Source organism: Hypanus sabinus, chromosome 3 (assembly GCF_030144855.1).
Source record: "Hypanus sabinus isolate sHypSab1 chromosome 3, sHypSab1.hap1, whole genome shotgun sequence".
Classification (NCBI taxonomy): domain Eukaryota; kingdom Metazoa; phylum Chordata; class Chondrichthyes; order Myliobatiformes; family Dasyatidae; genus Hypanus; species Hypanus sabinus.
The window spans coordinates 181,599,119-181,613,616 of NC_082708.1; the positions used below are offsets into that span (position 1 = coordinate 181,599,119).

The window sequence follows — 14,498 nt, forward strand, 5'->3', positions numbered from 1 at the left end:
CTGAGTAGTGCCGTTTATTCTGCTCCGTCCTGTTGTTTTTGTTGTTGTTCCCAAAATACCCACCATGTTCCCTCATGTAATCATGATTCATCTTCACTATGTGCCATGTCACATGATGTGGGTCATCGTGGTCTTTCCATGACCATGATTGTTCTTGGCAATTTTTTCTACAGAAACTGTTTGCAATTGCCTTCTGGGCAGTGTCTTTACAAGACAGGTGACCCCAGCCATTATAAATACTCTTCAGAGATTATCTGCCTGGTGTCAGTGGTCGCATAACCAGGACTTGTGATCTGCACCAGCTGGTTATACAACCATTTACTACCTTTTCCCATGTCTTCATGTGATCCTGATCTGGAGGTGAGGGAGGCCAAACGGATGCTACACCTTGTCCACAGGTAAACTGCAGGTTAGCATAGGGAAGGAGTGCCTTACACTTACTTTGGTAGAGATTTATCTCTACCCTCCACCCAAATATGACTACCCTTAGCAAAAGGAAAAAACATGCATTTATAGAACACACTCTCAAAGCACTAAGTAGTCAACAAGTCAGGTGGCATCTGTGAGGAGAGAAGCAGAGTCATCATTGTCTGCCAATGTTCTGATGAAAACAACCATCCACCTGAATTGTTACCTCTGTGTGTCTCTCTATAGACAGTGCCTGACCTACTCAGCATTTACAGGATTTTTTTGTTTAACCTATAAAAATAAATTCAATAGCCATACTCACTGCTTCCAACCCTAGTGTCAAATGCAGTTCATGCTACAACAGGGTTAGCAAACCATTTTGGATATTGCAAGATTGCGTAGACTAATTTACAATTATGGAATATCTGAGTGGCACTGACAAGATGCTGGAGAACTCATCATTTCAGGTAGTATCTATGGAAATGAATGAAGAGTCGATGTTTCAGGCCAAGACCCTTCATCAGGACTCATGAGAGGTCTAGGCTTGAAACATTGACTCTTTATTTCTCTCCATAGACAGTGCCTGACTTCCTCCAGCATTTTGTGTGTATTACTCTGGATTTTCAGCATCTACAGAATCTCTTCTGCTTATGTACAGGGCTTCTTTTTACTCTAAAAATAATTTATGTTTACCTCAACAGAGATTATTCAAGTCTTCTCTGAACTGCAGGATTTCTGGTTGAAAAACTCTGATGAATAGGGTTCCTTTCTCACAAAGAGTGAAACATTGAAACTCAGCACTGAATTGTGTTCTTTTCCATAACCCAGGTGATGTCCGCAACGATATTTATGTCACCCTGGTTCAAGGAGAGTTTGATAAACAGAACAAGACCACCCAGAAGAATGTTGAGGTCACGATGTGTGTCTGTGATGAAACTGGAGAGGTAATCCCGGTAAGTAACATTGACTCCACACAAGGTCCGGGTAAGGACAATGCCACAAAAGAGAAAATCCAGCTGTCATTCCCTGACAATCAATGGTATCAGGATCCTTGAATTCTCTGCTATCAATTTCCTAAGATTACCATTGACAAAACTGGATTGTCCGTCTGTCCTTCCTTCCTTCCTTCTTTCTCTTTTAAACTCTATTTGCTGATGGAATGTGGACAATCACCAGCAATGTCAGTTTTTATTGCCCATCTCTTATTGCTCCTAAATTGAGGAGGCAAATAAATGTAGAAGTAGATTTGATGGACTGAACGGCCCAGATCTGTTCCTATGTCATGGTCTTGGCTAAAGCAACTTGATAAAACTTGGAAAAATCTTGATAATGCTAATGTGGAGAGCGCATTTGCTGGAACCTGGCATCAAGACAAAACAGCTGGTGGAACTTAATGGGTTGAGTAGCATCAATGGGGTGGAAAGGATTGTTTTGTCCCAAAATGTCAACAATTCTCCCCTCACAGATGCTGCTCAACCTCCAGTAGATTGTCTTTCTTCTCCGTAATGACAATACAGAATAACGGGACAGTTGTAAAAGAGAGACACAGGAGACGAAGAGACGGCAGATACTAGAATCTGAAGTGACAGATGGTGTGCTACAGGAACTCAATGGGTCAGACAGCACCTGTGAAGGGAAATGGGCCCTCAAAGTTTCAGATCAAAATCGTTCACCTGGAAATTCACTCTGCTGAGCTGCAGTGCAATATTCCGCACTTGGAGCATTGTGTTCAGCTCTGGGCGCCTCATTATAGGAACAATGTGGAAGCTTTACGGAGGGTGCTGAGGAGACTTATAAGGGTACTGGGGGCATTGTGGATAGTGTGGAGGGCTGTCAGATGTTATAGTGGGACATTAATAGGATGTAAAACTGAGCTGAGAAGTGGCAGATGGAGTTCAACCCAGGTAAGTGTGAACTGGTTTATTTTAGTAGGTCCAAAATTATGGCAGAATATAGTATTAATGGTAAGACTCTTGGCAGTGTGGAGGATCTGAGTGATCTTGGGGTCCGAGTCCATAGGACGCTCAAATCAGCTGCGCAGGTTGGCTCTGTGGTTAAGAAGGCTTATGGTGTATTGGCCTTCATCAATTGTGGAATTGAATTTAGGAGCCAAGAGGTAATGTTGCAGCTACATAGGACCTTGGTCAGACGCCACTTGGAGTACTGTGCTCAGTTCTGGTCACCTCACTACAGAAAGGATGTGGAAACCATAGAAAGGGCGCAGAGGAGATTTTCAAGGATATTGCCTGGATTGGGGAGCATGCCTTATGATAATAGGTTGAGTGAACTCTGCCTTTTCTCCTTGAGAGGTGACCTGATAGAGGTGTATAAGATGATGAGAGGCATTGATCGTGTGGATAGTCAGAGGCTTTTTCCCAGGGTTGAAATGGTTGCCACAAGAGGACACAGGTTTAAGGTGCTTGGGAGTAGGTACAGAGGAGATGTCAGGGGTAAGTTTTTTTATTCAGAGAGTGGTGAGTGCATGGAATGGGCTGCCAGCAACAGTGGTGGAGGTGGATACGATAGGGTCTTTTAAAGAGACTTTTGGATAAGTACATGGAGCTTAGAAAAATAGAGATCTATGGGTAACGCTAGTATTCTCTAAAGTAGAGACAACTTTATTGGCTGAAGGGCCTGTATTGTGCTGTAGGTTTTCTATGTTTCTATTAGAGAGCACGTCTTATGCGGTTAGGTTGATTAACTTAGGGCTTTTCTCTTTGGCGTGACTTGATAGAGATGTTCAAAGTGATGAGGCATGGATAGAATAGATAGCCAGAGTCTATTTCCCAGGGAGAAACTGGCTATACGAGGGGGCATAATTTTGAGTTGATTGGAAGAAAACATGAGGAGATTTCAGAGGTAAGTTTTCACACAGAAAGCGGTGGGTGGTTGGAACATCCTGCCAGGGATGGTGATAGAGGCAGATAAATTAGGGGCATTTAAGAAACTCTTAGTTAAGCACATGGATGGTAGAAAAAATGGAGGGCTATGTAGGAGGGAAGGACGAGATTGGTCTTAGAGAAGGTTAAGTAATTGGCATAATGTCATGAGCCGAATTACCTCGTTGGATTAGACTGTATTTTCTTTGCAGTTTAACAATTTATCCTGCTAATACTATTTTACTCGCTATCCTGTAACTGCTTACATAAATGTAAATGTTTGGTATGTTTCCTAGAAAATATCACAGTATGTCTATACAATTGTTCAGTGTATCGCCTCGTGGCTCACAGGACTTTCTCTATTCAGTGCAGTTTCCTGCTAGTTCCGAATAAGTTCTCTGGTATCACATTATTTGAATAGGGGCTATCTGCTTGATTAATTCTTATCTACATATTTATATATCTACATATGAACACTTTGGCCCGCCATCTTTATTTCTTCTTTCCCTTTCCCTACTAGTCTTCTGTCCCCTATCTGTTTCCAATTCTCTTTGTTCTATTAGCACTTAATGAAACGATCGTGAAGCAACATTTTGTCCCTCTTTATTGACTTACAAATGGACCTTGGATCAAAAACATCAGAATCCAATAGCCTGTACTGTATTGTGCTGTAATGTTTTATAAAACTACCCCCCGCCCCCCGACCATTTCCCATCTACCCTCCTATCTGTGCTCTGGAACTTCTACAACCCTCTGACTCAAGGGTTCAAAGCAGAGTCACAGAGATGCAGTTAACATTGGTGAAGAACTTTATCACATGGCCTGAACATGGGAGAAAGCTGGTTTATTTTCTCAGAGTTGTCAATCTCCTCTTTCCTGCGAAAGGAAGAAAGGTATCACCTGCTCTAAAGGGATATTATCTCTCAGAGCATTTAGTCCGTATTAACATATAACCTGTCGTCTCCTGTAACCAATGTAATTTTCACGGCTTCACAAGAACAACACACTCTGCTTTTTAAAAAGGTAATCAGTTTTATGTCCTACTCTGGTCTGTGCACCAGCATGAGATGGAACTTTTATCTGAAGACAAGGGCCAAGCACAATTAATCATTATTTGAAAGCAGGGCTTTGTGGAAATTGCTGCTCGAACTATTTTACTCTCTCTTCTGGTGCTTAGAATGCGATATGCCAGGGGGCTGGAGATAAGCCTGTCACTCACTACCAGTCTGTGGTGTACTACCAGATGAAGCAACAGCGCTGGATGGAGACGGTCAAGGTCAGTGTGAGGTTCATGTTAACTCCATCCATTGTTCCATGTCTTATGACAATAGGTGAAACGAGCTGGGGCATTTCTCTTTGGAGCAAAGGAAGATGAGAAGTGACTTGATAGAATATTCAGGAGGGATAGACAGGAAAGAAAAGGAGGTGAGGTAGCATTGCTGGTTAGAGAGGAGACTAACACAATAGAAAGGAAGGACATTAGCCTGGACGATGTGGAATTGATATGGGTAGAGCTGCATAACACTAAGGGGCAGAAAACGCTGGTGGGAGTTGTGTACAGGCCACCTAACAGTAGTAGTGAAGTTGGGGATGGCATTAAACAGGAAATTAGAATAAAGGAACAGCAGTTATAATAGACTTCAATCTACATATAGATTGGGTGAACCAAATTGGTAAGGGTGCTGAGGAAGAGGATTTCTTGGAATGTATGCGGGATGGTTTTCTGAACCAACATGTCGAGGAACCAACTAGAGAGCAGGCCGTTCTAGATTGGGTATTGAGCAATGAGGAAGGGTTAGTTAGCAACCTTGTCGTGCGAAGCCCCTTGGGTAAGAGTGACCATAATTTGGTGGAATTCTTCATTAAGATGGAGAGTGACATAGTTAATTCAGAAACAAAGGTTCTGAACTTAAAGAAGGGTAACTTTGAAGATATAAGACATGAATTAGCTAAGATAGACTGGCAAATGATTCTTAAAGGGTTGACAATGGATATGCAATGGCAAGCATTTAAAGATCGTATGGATGAACTACAACAATTGTTCATCCCAGTTTGGCAAAAGAATAAACCAGGAAAGTTAGTGCACCCGTGGCTGACAAGGGAAATTAGGGATAGTATCAAGTCCAAAGAAGAAACATATAAATTAGCAAAAAATACGCGGCACACCTGAGGTCTGGGAGAAATTCGGACCAGCAGGGGAGGACAAAGGGCTTAATTAGGAAAGGGAAAAAAGATTATGAGAGAGAGCTGGCAGGGAACATAAAAACTGACTGTAAAAGCTTTCATAGGTATGTGAAAAGAAAAAGATTGGTCAAATCAAATGTAGGTCCTTTACAGTCAGAAACAGGTGAATTGATTATAGGGAACAAAGACATGGCAGACCAATTGAATAACTACTTTGGTTCTGTCTTCACTAAGGACGACATAAATAATCTTCCGGAAATAGTAAGGGACCGAGGGTCTAGTGAGATGGAGGAACTGAGGGAAATACGTGTTAGTAGGGAAGTGGTGTTAGGTAAATTGAAGGGATTAAAGACAGATAAATCCCCAGGGCCAGATGGTCTGCGTCCCAGAGTGCTTAAGGAAGTAGCCCAAGAAATAGTGGATGCATTAGTTATAATTTTTCAAAACTCCTTAGATTCTGGATTGGTTCCTGAGGATTGGAGGGTGGCTAATGTAACCCCACTTTTTAAAAAAGGAGTGAGAGAGAAACCAGGGAATTATAGACTGGTTAGTCTGATATCGGTGGTGGGGAAAATGCTAGAGTCGGTTATCAAAGATGTGATAACAGCACATTTGGAAAGAGGTGAAATCATCAGACAAAGTCAGCATGGATTTGTGAAAGGAAAATAATGTCTGACGAATCTTATAGAGTTTTTTGAAGATGTAACTAGTAGAGTGGATAGGGGAGAGCCAGTGGATGTGGTATATTTAGATTTTCAAAAGGTTTTTGACAAGATCCCACACAGGAGATTAGTGTGCAAGCTTAAAGCACACGGTATTAGAGGTATGGTATTGATGTGGATAGAGAACTGGTTGGCAGACAGGAAGCAAAGAGTGGGAGTAAACGGGACCTTTTCAGAATGGCAGGCAGTGACTAGTGGGGTACCACAAGGCTCAGTGCTGGGACCCCAGTTGTTTACAATATAAAAATTAATGATTTAGACGAGGGAATTAAATGCAGCATCTCCAAGTTTGCGGATGACACGAAGCTGGGTGGCGGTGTTAGCTGTGAGGAGGATGCTAAGAGGATGCAGGGTGACTTGGATAGGTTAGGTGAGTGGGCAAATTCATGGCAAATGCAATTTATTGTGGATAAATGTGAGGTTATCCAAGAACAGGAAAACAGATTATTATCTGAACGGTGGCCGATTAGGAAAAGGGGAGATGCAACGAGACCTGGTGTCATTGTACACCAGTCGTTGAAGGTGGGCATGCAGGTACAGCAGGTGGTGAAAAAGGCAAATGGTATGTTGGCATTCATAGCAAAAAGGTTTGAGTACAGGAGCAGGGAGGTTCTACTGCAGTTGTACAAGGCCTTGGTGAGACTGCACCTAGAGTATTGTGTGCAGTTTTGGTCCCCTAATCTGAGGAAAGACATTCTTGCCATAGAGGGAGTACAAAGAAGGTTCACCAGATTGATTCCTGGGATGGCAGGACTTCCATGTGAAGAAAGACTGGATTGACTAGGCTTATACTCACTAGAATTTAGAAGATTGAGGGAGGGGATCTTATTGAAACGTATAAAATTCTAAAGGGATTGGACAAGCTAGATGCAGGAAGATTGTTTCTGATGTTGGGGAAGTCCAGAACGAGGGGTCACAGTTTAAGGATAAAGGGGAAGCCTTTTAGAACTAAGATGAAGAAAAACTTCGTCACACAGAGTGGTGAATCTGTGGAATTCTCTGCCACATGAAACAGCTGAGGCCAGTTCATTGGCTATATTTAAGAGGGAGTTAGGTATGGCCCTTGTGGCTAAAGGGATCAGGGGGTATGGAGAGAAAGCAGGTACAGGGTTCTGAGTTGGATGATCAGCCATGATCATACTGAATGGCTGTGCAGGCTCGAAGGGCCGAATGGCCTACTCCTGCACCTATTTTGTATGTTTCTAAGTGTACAAGATGGTAAGAGGCATAGATCAAGTTTATAACCAGAGACCTTTTCTAGGATAGAATAGCTAACACCAGGGGGCATAATTTTAAGTTGAGTGGAGTAAAGTATAGGGGGGATGTCACAGATATGTTATTTGCATAGAGAGTGGTGGGTGCCTGTCAGGTATTACAGGTATTAAAAAACACTCTTTGTCAGGCATATAAATGATAGAAAATAGAGGGCTTTATAGGAGGGAAAGATTAGATTGATCTAAGAATAAGTTGAGTGGTCAACACAAAATCATAGGCCCCAGGGCCTGTACTGTTCTATGTTTTATGCTCTATGAATGGCAGACTAAACTGGAAAGGTCCAGTGGCTTTCTTCTGCCCTGAATTCGGCTTGAAGGGCTGAATGGTCTACTTCTGCACCGATTGTCTATTGTCTAAAGCAAGAGTCTGCCAGCTGAGGGTCATTGCGTGGCAGTAATTCACAGCCTATCGGAAAACACTCGACTTTACTGAGTGTGGAGGTGAGTGGCTGTCTGTCACCTGCAGCACACTGTGTACTGAACATTGCTGAGCTCACATGCTGGTTCCATTGCGCGTGTTTATTATTGAAGTTGCTTTTCTTCCGAGACCTTGATTTATTCTTGTTTCCTTCCTTTAACAACCCCAAGCCTTCATGGGACATGGGTTGAATGAGCAGGTGTCCAAAGGGTCAGGTTGGTACTGGTTTATTATTGTCACATTTATCAAGGTGCAGTGAAAAGTTTGTCTTTCATACTGTTCTTATCGATCAAATCATCACACAGTGCTTTGAGTTAGAGTAAGGTAAAACAATAACAATGCAGAACAAAAAGTGAAAGCTACCAAGAAAAATGCAATTCATGTACATAATAAAGTTCAAGGTCATAATGAGACAGATTGTGATGGCAAGAGTACACAAGGTCCGTTGAACTGCCTGATAACAATGGGATATGAGCTGTCCTTGAGCCTTGAGGTATGTGCTTTCAGTCTTTTGTATCTTCTTCCCGAGGGAAAGGAGGAGAACAGGGAATGTCTGGGGCAGAAGCATGAGAAGTTAGATATCAGGTCTCTCAATATGACCTACCTCACCATTCAATATGACCATGACTAAACTGTTCCAAGCCTCAACTGCACTTCTTGTACCAGAGCCCTCAATTACCCGGTCCATCAAAAATATATCCACCTCCACTTTAAATACTTCTAATTATTCAGCTTTTGCATCTCTCTAGCAATTATAGAGATTCACCACCCTCTGTGGGAAGAAATTTTGACATACTGTACCTTGGTTTGAAATGACTGCTCCTTGAAAATGTCCCCTCATTTGAGAATCTCTCAGAGAAGGTAACATCTCAACATCAGAGGTACTTAATGAATACTTTGCTTCAGTATTCACTACAGAAAAGGATCTTGGTGATTGTACAGATGACTTGCAGTGGACTGAAAAGCTTGAGCATGTAGATAATAAGAAAGAGGATGTGCTCGAGCTTTTGGAAAGCATGAAGATAGATAAGTCACCGGGACCAGGTGAGATGTACCCCAGGCTACGGTGGGAAGTGAGGGAGGAAATAGTTGAGCCTCTGGCAATGATCTTTGCATCATCAATGAGGACGGGAGAGGTTCTGGAAGATTGGAGGGTTGTGGATGTTGTTCCCTTATTTAAGGAAGGGAGTAGGGAGACCCCAAGAAATTATAGACCAGTGAGTCTTACCTCAGTGGTTGGTAAGTTGATGGAGAAGATCCTGAGAGGCAGGATTTATGAACATTTGGAGAGGTGTAATATGATTAGGAATAGTCAGCATGGCTTTATCAAAGGCAGCTCGTGCCTTACGACCCTGATTGAATTTTTCGAGGATGTGACTAAACACATTGTAGAAGGTAGAGCCATAGATGTAGTGTATATGGATTTCAGCAAGGCATTTGATAAGGGACCCCATGCAAGGCTTTTTGAGAAAGTAAGGAGGCATGGGTTCCAAGGGGACATTGCTTTGTGGATCCAGAACTGGCTTGCCCAAAGAAGGCAAAGAGTGGTTGAAGACAGTCATATTCTGCATGGAGGTTGGTGACCAGTAGGGTGCCTCAGGGATCTGTTCTGGGACCCTTACTCTTCATGATTTTTATAAATGACCTGGATGAGGAAGTGGAGGGATGAGTTAGTAAATTTGCTGATGATACAAAGATTGGGAGTGTTGGGGATAGTGTGGAGGGCTGTCAGAGGTTACAGTGGGACATTGATAGGATGCAAAACCGGGCTGAGAAGTGGCAGATGGAGTTCAACCCAGATAACTGTGAGGTGGTTCATTTTGGTAGGTCAAATATGATGGCGGAATATAGTATTAATGGTAAGACTCTTTGCAGTGTGGAGGATCAGAGGGATCTTGGGGTCTGATTCCATAGGACACTCAAAGCTGTCATGCAGGTTGACTCTGTGGTTAAGAAGGCATATGGTGGATTGAGTTTAAGAGTTGAGAGGCAATGTTTCAGCTATATTGGACCCTGGTCAGACCCCACTTGGAGTACTGTGCTCAGTTCTGGTGGCCTCACTACAGGAAGGATGTGGAAACCATAGAAAGGGTGCAGAGGAGATTTACAAGGATGTTGCTTAGATTGGGGAGCATGCCTTATGAGAATAGGTTATGAAATCGGCCTTTTCTCTTTGGAGTGACGGAAGATGAGAGGTGACCTGATAGAGGTGTACAAGATAATGAGAGTCATTGATCGTGTGGACAGTCAGAGGCTTTTTCCCAGGACTGCCACAAGAGGACACAGGTTTAAGGTGCTTGGAAGTAGGTACAGAGGAGATGTCAAGGGTAAGTTTTTTATGCAGAGAGTGGTGAGTGTGTGGAATGGGCTGCCGACGGTGGTGGTGGATCTTTTAAGAGACTGCTGGATGGATACATGGAGCTTAGAAAAATAGAGGGCTATGGGTAAGCCTAGGTAGTTCTAAGTTAAGAACATGTTCGGCATAGCTTTGTGGGCTGAAGGGCCTGTATTGTGCTATAGGTTTTCTATGTTTCTATCTCCCACATTATGCCCCATTAGTATCTTTGAGGATGAAGGGTCTTAGTCCAAAACATCAACTGTTTATTCCCCTCCATTGACGCTATCTCATTTGTTGAGTTTCTTTTGCATTTTGTGTGAGTTGTTCAAGTATTCCAGGAACCACAGAAACTTTTGAGTCTAAGGATCTTGTGTGGTTCAATATAAGATCGTTCTTTGTTCTTCCAAACCTGTCTAGCCTGTCTTGATCAAACAACTCTCTCAGCTCAAGCACTCATTGGTTAATCTCCTTTGGTCTGCCTCCAGTGCTGTGATATCCTTTCGTCAGTGGTGAGACCAGAACCGTGCACGCTACTCCATGGGTTGCCTCACCAACGCACTGTACTCTCCTTAGAGTGTCGTAACCCCTCTGAGTATTTGATTGAATGTTGCTCAGGCACAGTGAGGCTGGAATCACGATCTTGCCACCATCCTGAGATGCTGACTTGACCACTTCTGGCTCTCCCATCGGTCCCTGTGTTTGCTCCCTGCAAGACAAATTGGATTGCCTTCATCTGCGGCTGGTGCAGCGTGAGATGAGGAACTGTTGCATACTTGTTATCACAGAAACATGGCTCCAGGGCAATATCCCATGCACCATCAATCTTCAGGCCATGACACTTGGGGACTTGTGCTAATTTTATCTTGTGACTACATGTGCTATCGTAACTATGTGCTGTGTGTGACTGTATATACTGAGTTTTGCACCTTGTTCCCAAAGGAACAATGCTTAGTCATACACATGTCTATGTTTGAATGACATTTAAACTTCTACATTATCATTTGGAGAATTCTGGAGCAGTGAAGGAATCTAACAGCGGTTGAGTACAACTGATAAGTAACTTAGCACCACCAGCCTTCTCCTCTTCTCCTCACTTAATCTCTCCCAATCCAAATCTGTCATTTTCAGATGAACTGTCTGGAATGGCAGAATGTTCACTTCCATCCATAGATGCTGCCTGACCCACTGACTTCCTCCAGTTCATTGTGTGTTTCTCGAGATTCTGCAATAATGTGTCACAGAGTTATCTATCTCTGTCAAAGTCAAAGTAGAGTTTATTATCAAGGCACATGAATGGGAGAGGGGTGTAGAGAGGATGTCTAGGGAGGATGGGGTCTTTGATTATGCAGGCTGCCCTCCAAGGCAGTGAGATGTGTAGCCAGAGTCCGTGGAGACAGACAGACAGACATAGTTTATTGATCCGAAGGGAAATTGGGTTTCGTTACAGTCGCACCAACCAAGAATAGTGTAGAAATATAACAATATAAAACCATAAATAATTAAATAATGATAAGTTAATCATACAGAGTGGAAATAAGTCCAGGACCAGCCTATTGACTCAGGGTGTCTGACACTCCGAGGGAGGAGTTGTAAAGTTTGATGGCCACAACCAGGAATGACTTCCTTCGACGCTCAGTGTTGCATCTCGGTGGAATGAGTCTCTGGCTGAATGTACTCCTGTGCCTAACCAGTACATTATGGAGTGGATGGGAGACATTGTCCAAGATGGCATGCAACTTGGACAGCATCCTCTTTTCAGACACCACCGTCAGAGAGTCTAGTTCCACCCCAACAACATCACTGGCCTTACGAATGAGTTTGTTGATTCTGTTGGTGTCTGCTTCCCTCAGCTTACTGCCCCAGCATACAACAGCAAACATGATAGCACTGGCCACCACAGCCTCGTAGAACATCCTCAGCATCGTCCGGCAGATGTTAAAGGACCTCAGCCTCCTCAGGAAATAGAGATGGCTCTGACCCTTCTTGTAGACAGCCTCAGTGTTCTTTGACCAGTCCAGTTTATTGTCCATTCGTATCCCCAGGTATTTGTAATCCTCCACCATGTCCACACTGACCCCTTGGATGGAAATAGGGGTCACTGGTGCCTTAGCCCTCCTCAGGTCCACTACCAGCTCCTTTGTCTTTTTCACATTAAGCTGCAGATGATTCTGCTCACACCATGCGACAAAGTTTCCCACCGTAGCCCTGTACTCAGCCTCATCTCCCTTGCTGATGCATCCAACTATGGCAGAGTCATCAGAAAACTTCTGAAAATGGCAAGACTCTGTGTTGTAGCTGAAGTCCAAGGTGTATATGGTGAAGAGAAGGGGAGACAGGACAGTCCCCTGTGGAGCCCCAGTGCTGCTGACCGCTCTGTCTGACACACAGTGTTGCAAGCGCACATACTGTGGTCTGCCAGTCAGGTAATCAATAATCCATGAGGGAGAGTCTGGTTTCTGTGATGTTCTAAGCTGTGTCGATAACTCTTTGCAGTTTATTGAACTTGCTCTGCTAAGCTGTGGTGCATCCGGATAGGCTGCTTTCTGTGGTGCATCGATGAGGACTGGTGAGGGTGAAAGGGAACATGCTCGATTACTTTAGCTCCCTAAGGCTAGTTTCAGTTCAATATTCAGATCCTAAACTATATGAGTGTGCAATGCTCTCTCCACAGAGTCTATCAGATTGTTTTTATTTGGGTTCTTGTTTCATCAGTTTAATGTGAAATGCTTTGTGTGTTCAGATACAGATCTACCTTTATCATTGTATTATTTTTTGTAAACGCTGGTCTTAGCTGCTGATATATGCCTAGATTTGAACTCCCTATTGTCTTTAGTAATTCCCATCTTAATATCTTTCTCCTGGGACTTCCTCTACTCTGTCTTTCCATTCATTCATGCATTATGAGCTGTCTCATATAATGTGGGTGATCATGATCTTTCCCTGACCATGATTGTTCTCGGCAAATTTTCCACCAGGACTGGCTTGTCATAGCCTTCTTCTGGGCAGCGTCTCTACAAGACAGGTGAACCCAGCCATTTTCAGTGCTTTTCAGAGATTGTCTGCCTGGCGTCAGTGGTCACATTGCCAGGACTTGTGGTGTGCACCAGCTGCTCATACGACCATCCACCGCCTGCTCCTGTGGCATCACGTGACCATGATCAGGGAGGGTTGGGGAGAGTGCCATACAGCTTCTACACCTTGTCCAAGGGTGACCTTCAGGCTAGTGGAGGGAAGGAGTGCCTTATACCTCCTTTGCTAGAGATGTATCTCCACCCAGCCATCCATCATATCACTATTTTGTCAATATCCCCTCAGACCATAAGACATAGGTGCATTATTAGACCATTCAGCCCATTGAATCTGCTCCAACATTCAATCGTGACTGATTTATTTTTCCCTCGCAGCCCCATTCTTAAGAAATGCATACAAAATACTGGTGAGGCTGCACCTAAAGAGGGAAATAATTAGGCAGATGCCCTTCATCAGGACTGAGTTCTCCAAGATGCTGAGGGGCATAACATGGTAGATGTTGAAATTTGGTGGGAGATTTCCAAGGGGACATTTTCAAGAAGTGAGACTTTTGGAACCAAGTTATATAGAAATGTCTTCTTGCAAATGGTGGTGAATCTCTGTTATTCTCTGTGCTAGAGAGCTGCAGAGGCTGACTCATTCCTTCGATTGTTGTATGTCGTGGTTGATTGTGGTCTACCCACGACCAGGATTGCTTCTGACAATTTTTTTACCACAGAATTGGTTTGCCATTGCCTTTCTCTGGGCAGTGCCTTTACAATACAGGTAAGCTCAGCCATTATCAGTACTATTCAGAGATTGTCACATAACTAGGACTTGTGGTATGTAGCAGGTGCCCCTACGATCATCTGCCACCTGCTCCCAAGGCTTCACATGACCCTGATTGGGGGGGCTAAGCAGATTCTACGCCTTGCCCAAGAGTGACCTGCAGACTAACAGAAGGAAGGAGTACTTTGCACCTCCTTTGGTAGAGATGTATCTCCATCCTGCCACCATTGACTCATTAGAAGTATTTAAAGTGGAGGCAAGTATGTTTTTGACAGATTGGGGGCTTGGGGACTCTGGTGTAATGAGGTGAACTGGGGAAGATCACCTAAGACCATATTGAATGGTGGGGCAGAATGGAGGGACCTGATGACCAATTCCTGTTCCTATCCTCTCATGCTTCTACCCCAGACATTCTCCCTTCTCCCCCCTTTCATCGGACAGAAGATACAAAAGCCTGAAAGTATGCGCCACTAAGTT

At 43.6% G+C, this 14,498-nt stretch overlaps 1 protein-coding gene across 1 annotated transcript in view; it reads left to right on the forward strand.

The window, feature by feature from the left end:
* The window catches only part of LOC132391940 (dedicator of cytokinesis protein 2-like), a 1,209,929-nt gene that overhangs the window by 279,184 nt on the left and 916,247 nt on the right, over positions 1 to 14,498 (forward strand). Inside the window, exons 14-15 of the mRNA XM_059965744.1 lie at positions 1,237 to 1,361; positions 4,465 to 4,563. Coding sequence (XP_059821727.1) covers positions 1,237 to 1,361; positions 4,465 to 4,563 — 224 coding nt within the window. The remainder of the gene's footprint in view (positions 1 to 1,236; positions 1,362 to 4,464; positions 4,564 to 14,498) is intronic.